The following is a 15,377-nucleotide window of genomic DNA, read 5'->3' as shown; positions in this document are numbered from 1 at the left end:
TGTGAAAGTATTGCGTCCCAAACATGCCCTAAAACTTGGTGGATACCACGAATGGTAGTATTCTCATGGAGGAGAGAATACTAATATGTTCACTCCTTCATGTTGCAGTCCTCTTGAGAAAGAAAGCAAGCTGTGGCTGGTAGTGGTAGACCACTCTAGCAAAGGTCATGAATCCACAAAGCACGCTGCAGTCACCCCGAGTGGAAAAGCTTAATCAGAGCTTGCCTGAGTACCTGAAATCATGGAGTACTGGACCATGACATGCTGTCGATGGATGCAATGAAACCTTGACTGGACCATGACCTCTCAATGTATGTGCTACTCCCTCTGTTCCAGATTAATTGGTTCAACTTTATCTAAATACGCATGTATTTAAACGTGCTTTAATGTGTAGACACTTGCGTATCGAGATAAAATTGGATCAATTAGTTTGGAACGGAGGAAGTACCTCTAAGGTATGAAGTGGTCAGTGCTTCAAGCACAGTAGGCACCTGAGTTCTTTTAACAATTTGTTTTGAGAGGTTCTTTTTACAATTATAACATCATCATCATAGGTTCACTTACTACCTAAAGTTGATTATATTGATACCTAAGGGCATCTTAATGCTGCGACACCAAACGGACGCGCTGGGCCGTCCGTTTTGGGCCGTTTGGGTTGCCGCGCAAACACCCGGACAGCGGCCCACGTCCGCGTGTTCGTTTGGATCGCACGCTACGCCCAACGCGCGAACACATCGTAAATGTCAAAATAAAAAAATAAAAAAAGGAAAGCAAAACAAATTAAATTTAAACTAGAGTTCATTAAACTTAGCCCTATTTTGGGCAATTTTTACACAAAAGAAAGCCCTATATGGGCTTTAAACTAAAAAAAAAGAGGAAACCTTAGTACAGGGTTTGGGACGCGGTGGCCGCCGGTGCGCCACCCTACTCCCAGTAGTACTCATCGCCGTCGATGAGGACGACGCCCCCCGGCGGCGACGCGCTGTTTCGGCTGGACACGCCGGAGGGCGCCGGGGACTCCGGCCAGGGTGACCACTGCGCCCTTTCCCAGGCGGAGTGTGGGTCCGGAGGGCTCGCCGGCCTGCGCAGGCGTGCTAGCCGCGCCGCCTCCTTCTGCCGCAGCTCCGCCACAGCGGCCTGCAGCTCCGCCTCGTGCCGGAGCGCGGCCTAGCGCTCCTCCTCCGCCTGGAGCGCGGCCTGGCGCGTGGCCTCCTCTTGCCGGCGCGCCATGGCGAGGAACGCCCATGCCTTGGCCTCGGCGTCCTCCTGGGCCTTCCTAGCCATCTCCTCCAGCGCGCATCGCGGAGGCGAGGTGCGGCCATTTGGCCAGCTCCTCGAGGTCGTTGAGCTTGCGGGACGCCGCCAGCGCGGCCTGCAGCTCGGTGTCGTCCTCCTCCTGGGGCTGGGGCTGGGCCTATGGCGCTTGCGCTGGCGCCACCGCGGGCTCGTCGATGTAGAGGCCGCCTGGGCGGCGACCAGCCCGCCTAGCAGGTGTGTGCGGCTGCGCGCGAGGCCTCGCCGTCGCCGAGGTGAAGCACGTGCGCTGGCGCGCATCGTGCTCCACCTTGAACCATAAGTCCTAGTTGGGACTTGTGTCGCCGTAGGTGGGGTCCTCCCGGAGTGGGGAGTGGGGACTGGATAGGGACAGTCCCCCTCCCCAGTTCACATTTAATAGGACTGGGGCACCGACAGGTGGGCCAGACACGCGGACCAAGCGGACACGCCAGGATGCAGTGTGCTATCCGCGACCACGCAAACCTGGCCTAGATTTGGGCCGGATTTGGGTCGTTCGGGACACCGCGGCCATCCGCATTTGCGATGCGTGGCCGCGTTGGGCCGCGGTTTTTTTCCGGTTTAATCCATTCAGACGCGTGGGATGGATCGCCGCGTTGGAGATACCGTAATAGCCTGAATTTCACTTTAGACTCCTTATAGTGGGAGTAACATAGCTAGTAACATCACACATCTGAAGGCATTTTGGTGACATGGTATGCTAATAAATGAAGAAAAAGAGTGAGGTGGTAACTAGCTATGTTACCATAACATCACACACCTCAAGAAAAGATGAGTCTACAACATAATAAATAATACAATGCATGATATCACATATAAGTTATTACCCACTATGAAGATAGTAACCTAGATTAGTAACATGACATATGTTACTAGTCTAAGTTACTTCCCACTATAACCAGTCTTACTCTCCACTATGATCTGCTTTAGACTTGCCAGCAAAAAAAAGCTCTGTCTAAATAAATGGACTCTCTGTCCTGGTCACAGCATGTCCTGCATGTGCCAGCCTCGGTACGTGCGTGGGGGCGCGCATGTGTGCGTGCACGCACGCTCGCGCACGGTACATGCCGCGCGTCCGTGCGTTTGTCTGTTTGCCCACCTGTTCGCTTCTGCTTGGCCAGACCTGCATTGCATTGCATCCCGTGTTGTCTTTTCTTCTATTCCTAGTCCTTGAGAGCTGCAGCTGGGAGCTCTGCCCACGAGACATGGCCCCCGTGTTCGGGGCGAGTATTGTCTCTCTGCATCTTTGACTGCAGCTGGTTGATTAGTGATTTTGTCCTTTGTGTGGACGATGATAAGCTAAGCATGGTCTGATGGCTACACAGGTTTTAAATTTGGCTGATAAGCATTGTCTGATGGCTACTTAGGTTTTAAACTTAGCCATGCTGGCGTACGTGCACTCCTGGTACATAAGGACAATCGAGGCCTGCTAATAGGCTATGGTAGGCTCCATGATTTCTGCTTAAGCCATTACGATGAGCGAAGATTCCTTTCCGTCTTATGAAAGTTGTTTGCTTAGGCACTTCACTGATGATTGCTCTTGCAGATATTCTTGACTACTAGCTCCCTTTGGATCCGAGGAGGTGGCATGTTGAGTGCAACATGAACTGAACACGCACGAATGGGTAATAAATATTCTTTAGTTGCATCATATGAAATAAAAACATTCTACAAGGATCGAGAGCGTCTTTTCGGAATGTAGGATCGTACGGCAGTTCACACGCATAGCTCTTTGTATGCTTCACAATATTTTGCAGGAATTTGAAGATGGAGAAAGATCCACGCAAGACTTAAGGGAAAACAAAATCTACGATCTTACTAGAAATCCTATGGAATCAAGTCAAGTTGTAGGAATGCAATCCATAGGAATTTTGTTGCCCCCACACACCCCCATGGGAGAAAATCATATGGGATGGAATCCTCCGACGGTTGTATGAAAATCCTTCATTCCGAAGAAGCCATGAGTGCATATCATAGTTGTCATTGACACAAAGGAAATTCCCAAGAGGTTTAACCTCTTGCTAGGATTCTTGTGAATTAAGGTGTAGAAAAACAATTCATATGGCTTCTTTCATTCAAAGAATTTCACGAGATGTTTGAAGGATTTGAGCCCTTAATTAGTAATTATAATTATTACTCTTATAGGTCGATTGATTTGCATGATCCAAATCGCATGGAATTTTTCTTGAGAGTTCCTTGGCTCTATCTTGGAGGAAAATTTTCCATCTAATTGTTAGAGATGTAATCTTTATTAGGATTACTAGTTATCTCTTCTCATGTACTTATATATTTGGCCTAAAGCCCATGGAATAGATGAAGTTGCTACTCATCTAAACATGGTGTGAAGTCCCAATTTTAGGGTTTGGGATTGATCTCCCTTTGTTCGGTTTTGTTTACCCTTGATTGGGTGTTGTCATTGGCTGAACGCTACCTGCGCGTCATCTCCCACCATGCCAGTTATATTGTGATCCAAATTCATAAGCGGGCTAACTTCTGACGAGCGAAGCGAGGCCCGTCGCCGGAGGCTTGGGCTGAAACGGCCTCCACCATCCTGTACACTCCTTAACAGAATGGTGTGGCGGAGATGATGAACCCTCCACCGCTTGTTACTTGATGAACATGTCACCTTGCATTTTCGTTTGATAAAAAAACTCCCATTAAGGTATTGTTTGGTTCACCTGCTGATTATGCACAGTTAAGAGTTTTCGGTTGCACTACTTATGCACATGTCGATAATGGAAAGCTAGAGCCTAGGGCTGTTAAGTGTGTGTTTCTTGGTTATGGTTCATGAGTTAAGGCATATAAGTTATGGAATCCTGAAACTAAGAAGGTTTTGCACATAATGTTGTTTTTAATGAGGTTGTCATGTTTCATAAGAGTTCATCTACAGATGTTTCTGATACTATTGATGTTTCTGATGATGAGCAAAGGAAGATTAGCGTGCAAGTGGAGCACATGGAGGAGAAAGAAAATGATGGTGCTGAAATTGATAACACTGTTGTTCATCACTCATCACCTGTTTTGCAGAAAACAAATAATTTCTTTGCTGCTGATAGACCGAGGCATAACAAAGGTTCACGTCCTCGTTTAATTGAAGGGTGCGATCTTGTTCATTATGCTTTGAGTTGTGCTAAATAGGTGGAGCATGACTCTGAACCTGCTACATATACCGAGGATGTTGCATCCGTTGACCGCGAGAAGTAGATTTCTGCTATGCAAGTGGAGATGCAATCACTTGAGAAGAATGGCACATGAGATGTTGTGCGCTTGCATAAACAAACGAAAGATGTCCGCTGCAAGTGGATATTAAAAAGAAAAGAAGGTTTTTCTCCTAATGAGCCTCCAAGGTTTAAGGCAAGGTTAGTACCAACAAGTTTCAACCAAGTTCCAGGTATTGATTATAATGATGTATTCTCTTCGGTTGTGAAGCATAGTTCCATTCGTGGATTCTCTGGTATTGTGGCTATGTATGATCTTGAGCTTGAGCAGTTAGATGTGAAGATTGCCTTTCTGCATGGAGAACTTGAGTAGGAGATATACATGGACCAATCTGAAGATTTTGTTCTGTCTAGTAAGGAGGATCTTGTTTGTAAGTTAAAGAGATCCCTTTATCGTCTGAAACAGTCTCCAAGGCAGCGGTACAAAAGGTTTGATTCATTTATGCTTACACATGATTTTAAGAGATCTTAGTATGATAACTGCTTTTACATCAAGTTTGTTAATGGATCACCTATATACTTATCGTTATATGTTTATGATATGTTGATTGCTATCAAGAGCAAGAAAGAGATCACTACTTTGAAAGCACAATTAAGTAGTGAGTTTGAGATGAAGGATCTTGGTGCTGTTTAGAAAATACTAGGTATGAAAATTACAAGGGACAAAAATCTAGTGTGTTATTTATTAGTCAGCAAAATTACATTACAAAAGTTCTTCATCGTTTTAATATGCATGATGTAAAGTCTGTTAGTACACCTACTGCTCCTCACTTCAAATTTTCAGCATTGCAATGTCCTAGTACTAATGGAGATACTGAGTACATGTCACGAGTTCCATATTCTAGTGTTGTTGATGCCTTGATGTATGCCATTGTTTGTTATCGTCCTGATTTATCATATGCTATGAGTTTGGTCAGTCGATACATGGCAAATCCTGGTAAAGAACATTGGAAAGATGTTCAATGGATTTTCAGGTACCTTCGTGGCAGGGACTCGTGGGCTATGTGGATTTAGATTTTGCTGTTGATTTGGATAAGAGGAGGCCCCTCACATGTTATGTGTTCACTGTTGGTAGTTGCGTTGTGGGTTGGAAGGCAACGTTAAAACCTATTGTTGCCCAATCTTGAAGCAGAACTAAAGCTTGAAAAAAGTCTGTTTGGTTGAAAGGTTTGTATGCTAGCTTTGTGGAGATGATTCTTGCATTAACTTATTTTATATTTTATGACAGTCAAAGTGTTATATACCTTACTAAAGATCTATGGTGGGACACCCGAATATAATTCAGAACTCGAAGAAATCTATGGTATTCAACTCAGCTGTTTACAGCCTATACATGACTATTGCACAGTCATCCACATGCTCGGGGGTTACTCCCATCGGGATCACTGGCCGCGCACCCGATAAAAAAGATTGAAGCCTGCTCGTCATCAGTAACAAACTTAGCAGTTTCAACTCCTACAAACAAGGGAAAAATGGACCCGAAGGTGCTTCGGGTGACTCAAAGCTTTCTTCTTAATTACGGACCCGAAGGTTTCAATGATCCAGGCTCGAGCCCGGGGACTCGAATCTGTGTGGGGTAACGCAGTTTTGCTCCAGCAGTTAACCAATCTTGATTTATCGAGTAAGTCTAGGCTCATTACTATATCCCTTACGCATGTTCAACTCTTCAGCGGTTATCGAGCTTGTATCTTTTGAAGATCCGATGGATTGAAAAGTATCGGCTGACGCCAATTTTAGTCCCTGTCCGGAACTTCGGTTCAGCCAGTCACTCGGGGGCTATTGATGTGGCCATTACCCTTCGGGTACTCGACATTGTCCTACCTCCTCTAGCCCAAAAAGGGGCCCATCTGGAGCGTTGCAGCCCGGGAAGGTCGAAGGCGTTGGTTGCGCGGAGGAAAGATGGAAGGTGACGGTTTCTTGAAGTGCAGGGCAAGGAAAGATTTAAACGTGGAAGGATTAGATAGAGTCCCTCTGTATTGTAACCGAATCCGGGTAGGACTCTCAGGACCCGACATCCTATATAAAGGCCAGGAGAGGGCCTGCCGGATCTCTCTCTCAATTACTCATGCACACACCAAACCCTAGCAACCTTGCCTCTCGGCGAGAGCACCATCACGCAGTCCTTCGGCTACCCCATTGTAATCAATTTCACCTATAGTCAAGATCAGACATGCAGGACGTAAGGGTATTACCTCTACAAGGGCCCCGAACCTGGTTAAACCTCGCTCCCCGCTTGTCTGGTATCCGATGTCTCGTGCTAATTTGCAGGATTCCGCTAACCCTAAGCCTCTCATCGTGGGCATTGCCGAGGAACCACCTCATCAGGTGGCGCGGTTGAACGCCCGCTTGATTGGAGTAACGCCGATGAGCAAGGGGCAGCGGCGGCGCGGTTGTTGCATGTCAATTGGAGCAGCACCGGCGCACGCTGATCTACACCAGTGAGCAAGGCGGCCTCGGAACCGACGCGGAATAGGGGCGGCGACGCCGTAGTGGGAGGCGGAAATGGGGATGCGGCGCGGGGTGAATTTTCAGGAAGTCGTTGGCCGCGCGCGCTTGCTGTGGCTTTTCACGCCCACTGAAACACGTAAAAGCGTGCCTCGACGCGGTAAATTGGCAGTTTTTTTTGGACGTGGCGCTATTGTAGCGCTGCTGTTGGAGATGCTCTAACTTTTTTGTGATTTCCTATCCTTTTGCAATTTAGAGCTTTAAAACGAGGTGCACTCTTTTTTCCTTCCCAGCAATGTAAGGTTTTGATAAGGAAGATAATAATAAATCTCAGTTTTTATCTGAAAAGTGTCTTTAGCATATGAGCACCATTGCTCCCAGTGCTATAAAATCATATTATTTAAATTCCAAAAATTGAAATTAAATACCTACGTACATATAAACATTTTGAAGCTACGGTAGAAATTTTGGAGAAAAATATGTTATATTTTGAGCTATACAAAAAAGACAAATTTCTGACAAATATACATACCTATACGTAGCCACAATTTTTTTTTCTGTAGCTCAAAATGCAATGCAACTTCTACCGAAACTTCTCACGAGTATTCGGATTCATGAAATAAATGTGATAATTTTTTAAAACACAGATACATAATTTTTTTAATATTTAAAAGACTGAGAGCACTGGTGCTCATGTCACCAAATCCTCACTCAGTTTTTATCCCATATATTTATCAATATAACAATTTGCCCCATTTTACTTATTTTATAGATAGATTATAATGTGTTGTGCCTGGGCCGCCTTTGTGGGCTGTGCCATGCCAATCACGTATACGTAGGCCCATCCGGCCAATTGACAAGGTTTTACCCGACCCGACCCAACCCAACCCAACCGAGACTCAAGGCCTCAACCCACCTAACCCGCTTGTGTCCCGCGCGCTCCCGCATCTCACCCGCCTCGCTCTTCTCACCGCCGGCCGCCCCATCCCTCCACCCTCCAGCCCCGCCTCCTCTTCCTCCATCCCATAACTCCTCCCCTCTCGCATGTCACCCCCTCGCTCTTCTTCCCTGATCTGGTGCGCCGCGCCGCCGCCAATGAGCCAGGATGCGCCGCCACAATGCCTAGCTAGCCCATCGCGGCGGAGACGGCCAGGGCACAATGTCGCCAGAACCGGAGGTGGACACGGGTACGGGCAGAGATTCCCCCGTCGGCAGCAGCTCCGCTGGGTGTCTGGCCGAGGCGGGAGCTTCGAACAGCCAGGCCTCACATGCCGATGGCGATTGTTACGGTGGCACGAGCAGCTGTAGTGGTGAGCGCAGTGATGGTGGTAATCACATGATTACCGATTGTACCCTTCTAATCACAAGCAGTGGATATTTTCCCGTATAGCTGGTTGTTCCGTTTTCCTTTTTCCCTGCAGTCATTCTTCTTGTCGTTTGTTTCTCTCCGCCTCCCCATTATTAGCAGCAGCAGTACCCTGGACTGGACTTAACAAAGCGAGAAAGGTTAGCTATTAGAAAAAACTCTGTCAGCTTTATTTTAGCATGACGATGGTTTTGTTAGTCAAAAATGCAACAAGGGTACGATAGTCTTTCCACAAGAGACTTAGCGGTCAACTGACAGAAGTGGCATTCTCGGAACAGTGACACTTAGTTCATGGCATCCTCGGAATGACAAGTACTTTGATGGCACTTTCGGAACATGGCAATTGTTTGATGGCATTTGAAGAATTTCCTCTAGGAAATTTGAAGGTTTCTTTCCTTTCAACCAAATGGCCTCTATAAGTAGGAAAAACTACCTTCAATCCAAAGAGGTCAATATTGTTACAGGTAGTGAATATGTAGTCTTTCTATTCATTCATAGACATTGCACAGTCTAGGGCTTTTTTGCTGCTGTGCATAGGTTCTGTAATTATTCTTTGCTTCTCATTCTGAACATTCATGTTGAGGTAGTGTTTTATGACAGAAGTTGCATTCTTGGAACAGTGACACTTGTTTTATGGCATCCTTGGAATGATGAGCAATTTGATGGCATTTTTGGAACACGGCAATTGTTTGATGGAATTTTAAGAATTTATTCTAAGGAAATTTGAAGGTTTCTTTCCTTTCAACCAAAGGAACTCTATAAGTAGGCAAAACTCCCTTCAAATCCAAATATGCCAATATTGTTATAGCTAGTGCATATGTGGACTTTCTATTTATTCTTACTCCCTCTGTTCCAAAATAAACGTCGCAAATTTATCTAGTTACCGATGTATCTATAACTAAAATGTGTCTAGATACATCCGTATCTAGGCAAATCTGTGACACTTATTTTGGTACAGAAGTAGTAGACTTTTTTTTTTTGCGTGTACGGAAGTAGTAGACATTGAGCAGCCTAGGGCTTTATTTTGTTGTACATACGTTTTGTAACTATTCTTTTCTTTTCATTCTGTAAGTTCCTGTTGAGGTAGTGTTTATGCTCCCCTCAGTTGTTTCTACTAGTCCAAGGATATACAGTGGGAGAGATATTAGGATTAACAGTTTATCAGCAGCTGCAGCCATGTTATGTCCATTGTCCACAACTGAAGAAGACAAATATATACATTCATTTGATATAAATGGTACATGAGTTCAAGATCAACTTTGCTTCTATTACTGAATCATTTCCAATCAGATCATGGGTACAGCACACAACATGTCCAAACGGATAGAACAACCACATACCCCACTGCCTAAGAGGCAGCAAAAGGGAAAAAAAGGTGGAGAAAAAAGGAAGAATAACCATAACGAGACAACAGTTAGAATGTCTAGTCTACCAAGCTTTGTTGAGTGCAATGTGCCATGAGCATGAGAGCTCCTTCCTAGCTTCTACTCCTAACTAACTCATAGCTGCCTAGCCAAGTGCAACCTCTCCATGCATGGACCCTAGAGGGATCCCATGGAGGAAAATGCAGCTTGGTGTTCAATCTTGCCAGCAAAGGAGCATGACAATGCACCGACGGATAATGTAGAGCCTGGCTCTGTGCTCTTTGAGAGCTCTGGTCACCCTTCCTCCTTGTTTGCCTTGGCTCCTCATTTAACTCGATGTTATGAGGAAATGTGTTCAAAGTAGGAGAGTTTGCTCTCTGGTGGTGGTGAACTGGTGCTGTTACTGGTTGTAGCTTGCTGTGGTGCAGAAGTTGTAAGGAGGCTGTGGTTTTATAGACGAGGGGAGCATGCAGCGCCCCTCCTCCCATGCAACTATGCTAATACTTCCTTTTCTCCTTTTATCTAATCTCAGGGGACATATCTCTGCATCTGAATGTGAGTTATTGTTCCTGTCGCCGACAGAACGCTTGATCTTGTTGATGGATATGATCGTTTCAGATAACATACAGCTCATCCTGTTGCATACGTGTAGAAATCTGCATATTCAGTAGTGGCTGGGCATGGTTCTGATGAAGGTTCTTGGTATCTGGTACTACTGCTTGCGGCTGGTGCCTTAATTTATTGCCTTCTCTTGTTTTGCTTCTCCATTGAGGTACTTGGATATCTCACATCAGTGTAATTTGTCTGTTTGATTTCCCTGGGAGAATACTTGTGATCTTCTTGCAGTGCCCAGATCTTCTTGGAGTTGCTGAATTAAACAATATGTGGTAGCAGTACTGTAGTATATCCTCTTGTCGGTAGATTATGCCGGTAAAGAGTTGGAAAGAGTTCATAGAGATCTCATATTCAAGTATCTTGGAGATTTCCTCATGTCGTCTCGGTCTGTTCGGAAGCTGCTAGGAAGGATGGAATGAATACTCGAATCATCCGTGCAGCCAGCATATCTTTTGACTTAAAAGTACTTTTGAGCGTACCTTATTCTGGGCGATTAGAAAAACAGCCTTCTGTGTATGTGTGCTTTGGTGGGGGGGTGCTTGTCTTATGGACATTGTAGCCGTTTGATGTTGTGCTCTTTACTAGATTTCCATGTATTTTGCCTAGTTTCCAGTCAAAACACAGGGCACTTTGTTGTGCACGGGTTGTCTGCTGCTTCTGCCTGCCACTTTCTAGGGTTCTCCCCGCGTTGATTTCTGGAACTCTCAACTTAATTCCTACAGTGATTGTATTTTCTGCATCATGTATTATGTATTATAGCTTAACTGTTGGTAAATCAAAAGGTTTGCATCTTTTCTTAGCATAGGCCTGCACTAACTTTTCTGGATTTAGTGTTGACTTAGTTTCAGCGGTCATGAACTTATGATTGATAATTATCGGTGCATTCAACATTGGTTGACCTAGTGTTGTATCTTCTGTATGAATGCCAGTCAAGCATGTGACAAAAAATGTCTGAATGCTGGTCATGTAGCACACAAGCACTGTCTCATGTTAACCAACATTTTTGGTCATGGTCAGTGTGTGTTGAATCTTGATATCATGAGCATCTTTAAGTTCTTTTTCTCGTGTCTGATCATTTGGTAATGAAAGTAATACATTAATCAATTTAGAACATGATGAGTAACATGTTTCTCTAACAGTATATAAAATCTGCATTCAGAGGAAAGGAAAACAGAGCATATTATCTGTGTTTGCAGGTATGAGAAAATATGCATGACTCCCATAGAAAATATACATGACTCCCATCACCTTTCTTTTAGCATTTTACTACTTTTTTTTTGCAGGGACACTTGACTACTTATGGTATACAGTAGATTAACTCTTCCTTTTTGTTCTCGTCCATGATGGTTTATGACAAACCATTGCTTCTGAATGTTAGAGGTCTGTGCAAAGGGAGTTCTGGATCGCGGTCACCATTAACCATGCCTGGCAGCCGATTAGCATTTATTTGTCGATGGAAGAGGGGATCTTTATAGCATTTGAGTAGGGCTAGTCACCATCAACAAGATATGCTATGAAACTCGGACCCTGTTCCGACCAAAACAAAGAGGTCGATTCCCGCAATTCAACTTGTGCTAACTCATGCGCTGCCATATTCTGGTCGCGTTTACAAGTGGATTAGTTACCTAATGCCGAGTGCCCTATCGTTTAATTTAATGACCTTCAGTTTATCAGCTTGCCCTCTTTGCAGTGGCCTACTTATGACTACTTGCATGGTTAGCGTAGGATCCTTGATTGTGTCGCTTCAACAAGTTGAAAGGTTAGCAATGTAAGTTCTGTCTTATTTGATGAACTTTGGAAGCTCATATGATCAGGTCATCAGTGCTGTCTAGTGTCAACACAGCCCTCTTGGAATGTGATCTGGAAGAATGTGCAAAGCATTTTTTGCTTTGTAATTTATCTGTTGGTTTAGGTGTACCACTAGATCGACAGATGTGTACCAAGACTTCCTTTGGATTTTGTGTTAATATGTACGCTTCTGTGAATTGTCTGAGTTCTTTGACCTGTCCTTTCCCATGCCAGAAAGGATAATATATGCAATCTAGACCTGTCTAGTCTAGAGTGAGGAAATTCCAACACGTCCTGAGACAGAGAGAGAACTAGCAAGCATGGATCTGATTAGTGTTGTTGTATTCAGTATGAGCAATGCACATGACAAATCTCTTCATTGTTGGCTTTGTAATTTTGCTAACTTGCTACAGTGCGTCGGTGCCCTTTAAGCAGTTTTAAGGGCTAAGCAGCAGCCTTGAGCAGCACAAACCTGCATTTTTGTCTGGTAAGCTTGACTGCTTGAGGACCATGAATAGCCTTTCTTGGGGGCATTAAACAATTAACCCATGGTTGCCTTTCTTGCTTGCAGGGCATGTATGGTCACTTGATCCTGTCCGCGGTGCTGTGCGGCGCGGCGCACGGTCCTCAATCATGCCCCCTAAGTACTGTGCTATCAAGGGTCCATGTATACATCCATGATCACACTTGTAAGTAAGTATTCTTCTTCCCCTCTTAATTAACCCTTATCGTAAGCTAATTGAATAGTAGGAGCATGCATTTGGACTCAGAAGTGTCCCTTCTAAGGCTCCAAAGTGTTGACTGCACGCGGCTTTGGTGGGGTGTGGTGGGGTGGGGTGGAGGATTGGGGACAGTATCGAGATACTGCAGCACATACCCTTGCCCCTCTATATAAACCAAGATTTGCACCACTGGATCTTCCCATTCAAGTACCACAAGTCCACAACATCTGAAGAGAATACCTCTGGAGCGCACCCAAACTTTCTGCATTGCTCCCAGCTGGTGGAAGCCATGGAGCAGGGGAAGAAGAAGCATACGGGGAGGCTGCAGAAGGTCCTGAGGGAGCAGAAGGCCAGGCTGTACATCATCCGCCGCTGCGTCGTCATGCTTCTCTGCTGGACTGACTGATCTGAGCTCATCAAAGGCACAATCACAATGTGCCTGATTGCGCCTTCCCTTCATTAACTCTCGTCTTCTCTTTTCCCCATGTTTTTTTCACATTGGCCTTTGTGATATATAAAGGTTCTCTGTTTTCTCGCCTCTTTTCAAAGGCAAGGGTGACTAGTGTTGTAAAGTTGGAGGGTGTTAATACAGACTAACAGTACGTTTTTTGCCTCTCGAATTTGATTAAGTGGCTGCTTGAGCCTCACAAGGCCCTCAGTTCAGAACATGATACTTGCAAAAGTAGTATGTTCATCTGGGAGCAACCTATTTGCATTTGTGACTACTGAGTAGTATTCTTGATATAGTAAACAAGCATGGTGGTCTGCCTTGGTTTAATTAAAATAAAGATACCCTCTCTTGGGAAGGTAGTGCGTGTGCAAGGCTGCAAGAGGGGCAGAAAGGCTATGTTGCTTCAGATTAAATTACATATAAATACATTGTAACCTGGGTTAACTGGGTGAAATCAGTCCTACCAAAGTTTCACATTGTCGGTGCCAGTCGGTATAAAACACTGCTGATAATTTTTTTTTGTTAACGACATGTCGTACATGTACCAAGTGATTGATTCAGATCTTATATGACTTGCATGAGTTTATAGACAATTTTGGTGGAGGTTGTAGGATTGTCTATTGCAAATTAACCCAGTATTCACTGGAACATGTGTATCATCATTGGATGTTAATCACGGCACTAGCACGAAAAACTAAGGGTGCATTTAGTTGATGAAAATAACAATATGTCCAGGACTGTTTTGATTGTGTGGCACGAGAGGAACATCAGCATGTTCCAACACACAACACCGAAAATCAATCCACCAAATATATGTAGAGCATTCTATAATCCTGGAAAAACTAATTTTCAAATTCATAGCTTTTGTATTTTTCATTTGGTAATTATACAAGTTGGTAAACATTGCAACTTCAGATCAGTATAGACTGTTATACTCAAAGTTTGTGAAATTTGAACTACTAGAGTACTGCTCCTCTGAACCAACCAACCTTGTCGTCCTGCATTCCTTTCTCTGTGGTAATCCTCACTTTAAGCAGGTGTAGGATTAAACTCTGATTGGATAACATCCATCTGAAAACCAGGAATTACATCATATCATGGTCATCCTGGATTCCTGAAAATATGTTTGCCGTACCAGCATTCAGACTGGAATATGGCTTATGAGGTTATGAAAGTGAAACTCTTTTTGAGAGGTATGCTTCATTGCTATATATATTTTTTTTTTTTTGAAACAAGCTTCATTGCTATGTTTTTTTTCTTCATTCACTTAAAATTGTAAGTTTTCATTAGCTGACCTTTCCACTTAAAACAGTACAAATCATGTTGCTTGAGGCTCACTACATCCAGTATCAACTCCAGATGCATGAAAAGATAAATCTTGACAAGGTTGTTCTAAGAGCCAGAAATATTTTATATCTGTGACTGTTACTGAAGATCTGACTATACAAAGATGCTATCCTGGCTCATCAGTGCATCCAAGGGGTTGCTTGGTTACTACCTTCTTTTCCATGAAAAGAATTGCTTTGAGTTTACTTACCTTCTTTGTTGAAAATCTTACAGTATAAATTACTCCATCCTTGTTATCGAATTGAATTGATTACGCGTGGTTAGAAACTGACTTGGCACTCATCAACCTTATGCTTTAAAATTTCAGAGGAAATCATCTAGTAGTTTATTATATTTTGTCGAGAAATTTGAGAACAATTATACAATAAATGGTAGATGCCAAAATTGTATGGATCACGAAGTGCACAATCCACGCTATTCATAATTCATAGCAGAATTGCCAGGCATTCAAGTAACAGCTGATAAACGTGAGTACGTCCAATTCTTGTAATCTCTGAAGAACTGCAGATATTGCACCTAGTAAACACATTGTTCAAGCTGTCTCATACATGAACTAGCTACAGATTAGCCGACACATCGGTCGTAGACTCGTAGTAATGCATCTCACTTGATTTCTTGTCGACATGGTTGCCAAATCATGTTGCAGTTGCAAGGGAAACGTTTGACGATGACACTGCCTGTTGCAAATGGTCAGCCTGCTGAACCTGATACATTTTACCCACTGTTCATGCCTCAATGGTCAGTGCCTTCGGTTTAGTTAGTACGGAC

At 44.1% G+C, this 15,377-nt stretch overlaps 2 protein-coding genes across 2 annotated transcripts; one reads left to right on the top strand and one right to left on the bottom strand.

Annotated features, from left to right (window-relative positions):
* Positions 1–9,900: 9,900 nt before the first annotated feature.
* On the bottom strand, positions 9,901–10,014 carry LOC124651685 (small polypeptide DEVIL 4-like). Its single transcript, XM_047190731.1, has one exon. The coding sequence runs from the start codon at positions 10,012–10,014 to the stop codon at positions 9,901–9,903; it is 114 nt and encodes a 37-aa protein (XP_047046687.1).
* Positions 10,015–13,011: 2,997 nt separating this feature from the next.
* LOC124651324 (small polypeptide DEVIL 8-like) lies at positions 13,012–13,217 on the top strand. Its single transcript, XM_047190420.1, has one exon. The coding sequence runs from the start codon at positions 13,101–13,103 to the stop codon at positions 13,215–13,217; it is 117 nt and encodes a 38-aa protein (XP_047046376.1). The 5' UTR covers positions 13,012–13,100.
* The last annotated feature ends 2,160 nt before the right edge of the window (positions 13,218–15,377 follow it).

Source organism: Lolium rigidum, chromosome 5 (genome assembly GCF_022539505.1).
Source record: "Lolium rigidum isolate FL_2022 chromosome 5, APGP_CSIRO_Lrig_0.1, whole genome shotgun sequence".
Classification (NCBI taxonomy): domain Eukaryota; kingdom Viridiplantae; phylum Streptophyta; class Magnoliopsida; order Poales; family Poaceae; genus Lolium; species Lolium rigidum.
This window is presented reverse-complemented; position numbering and strand designations above follow the sequence as displayed.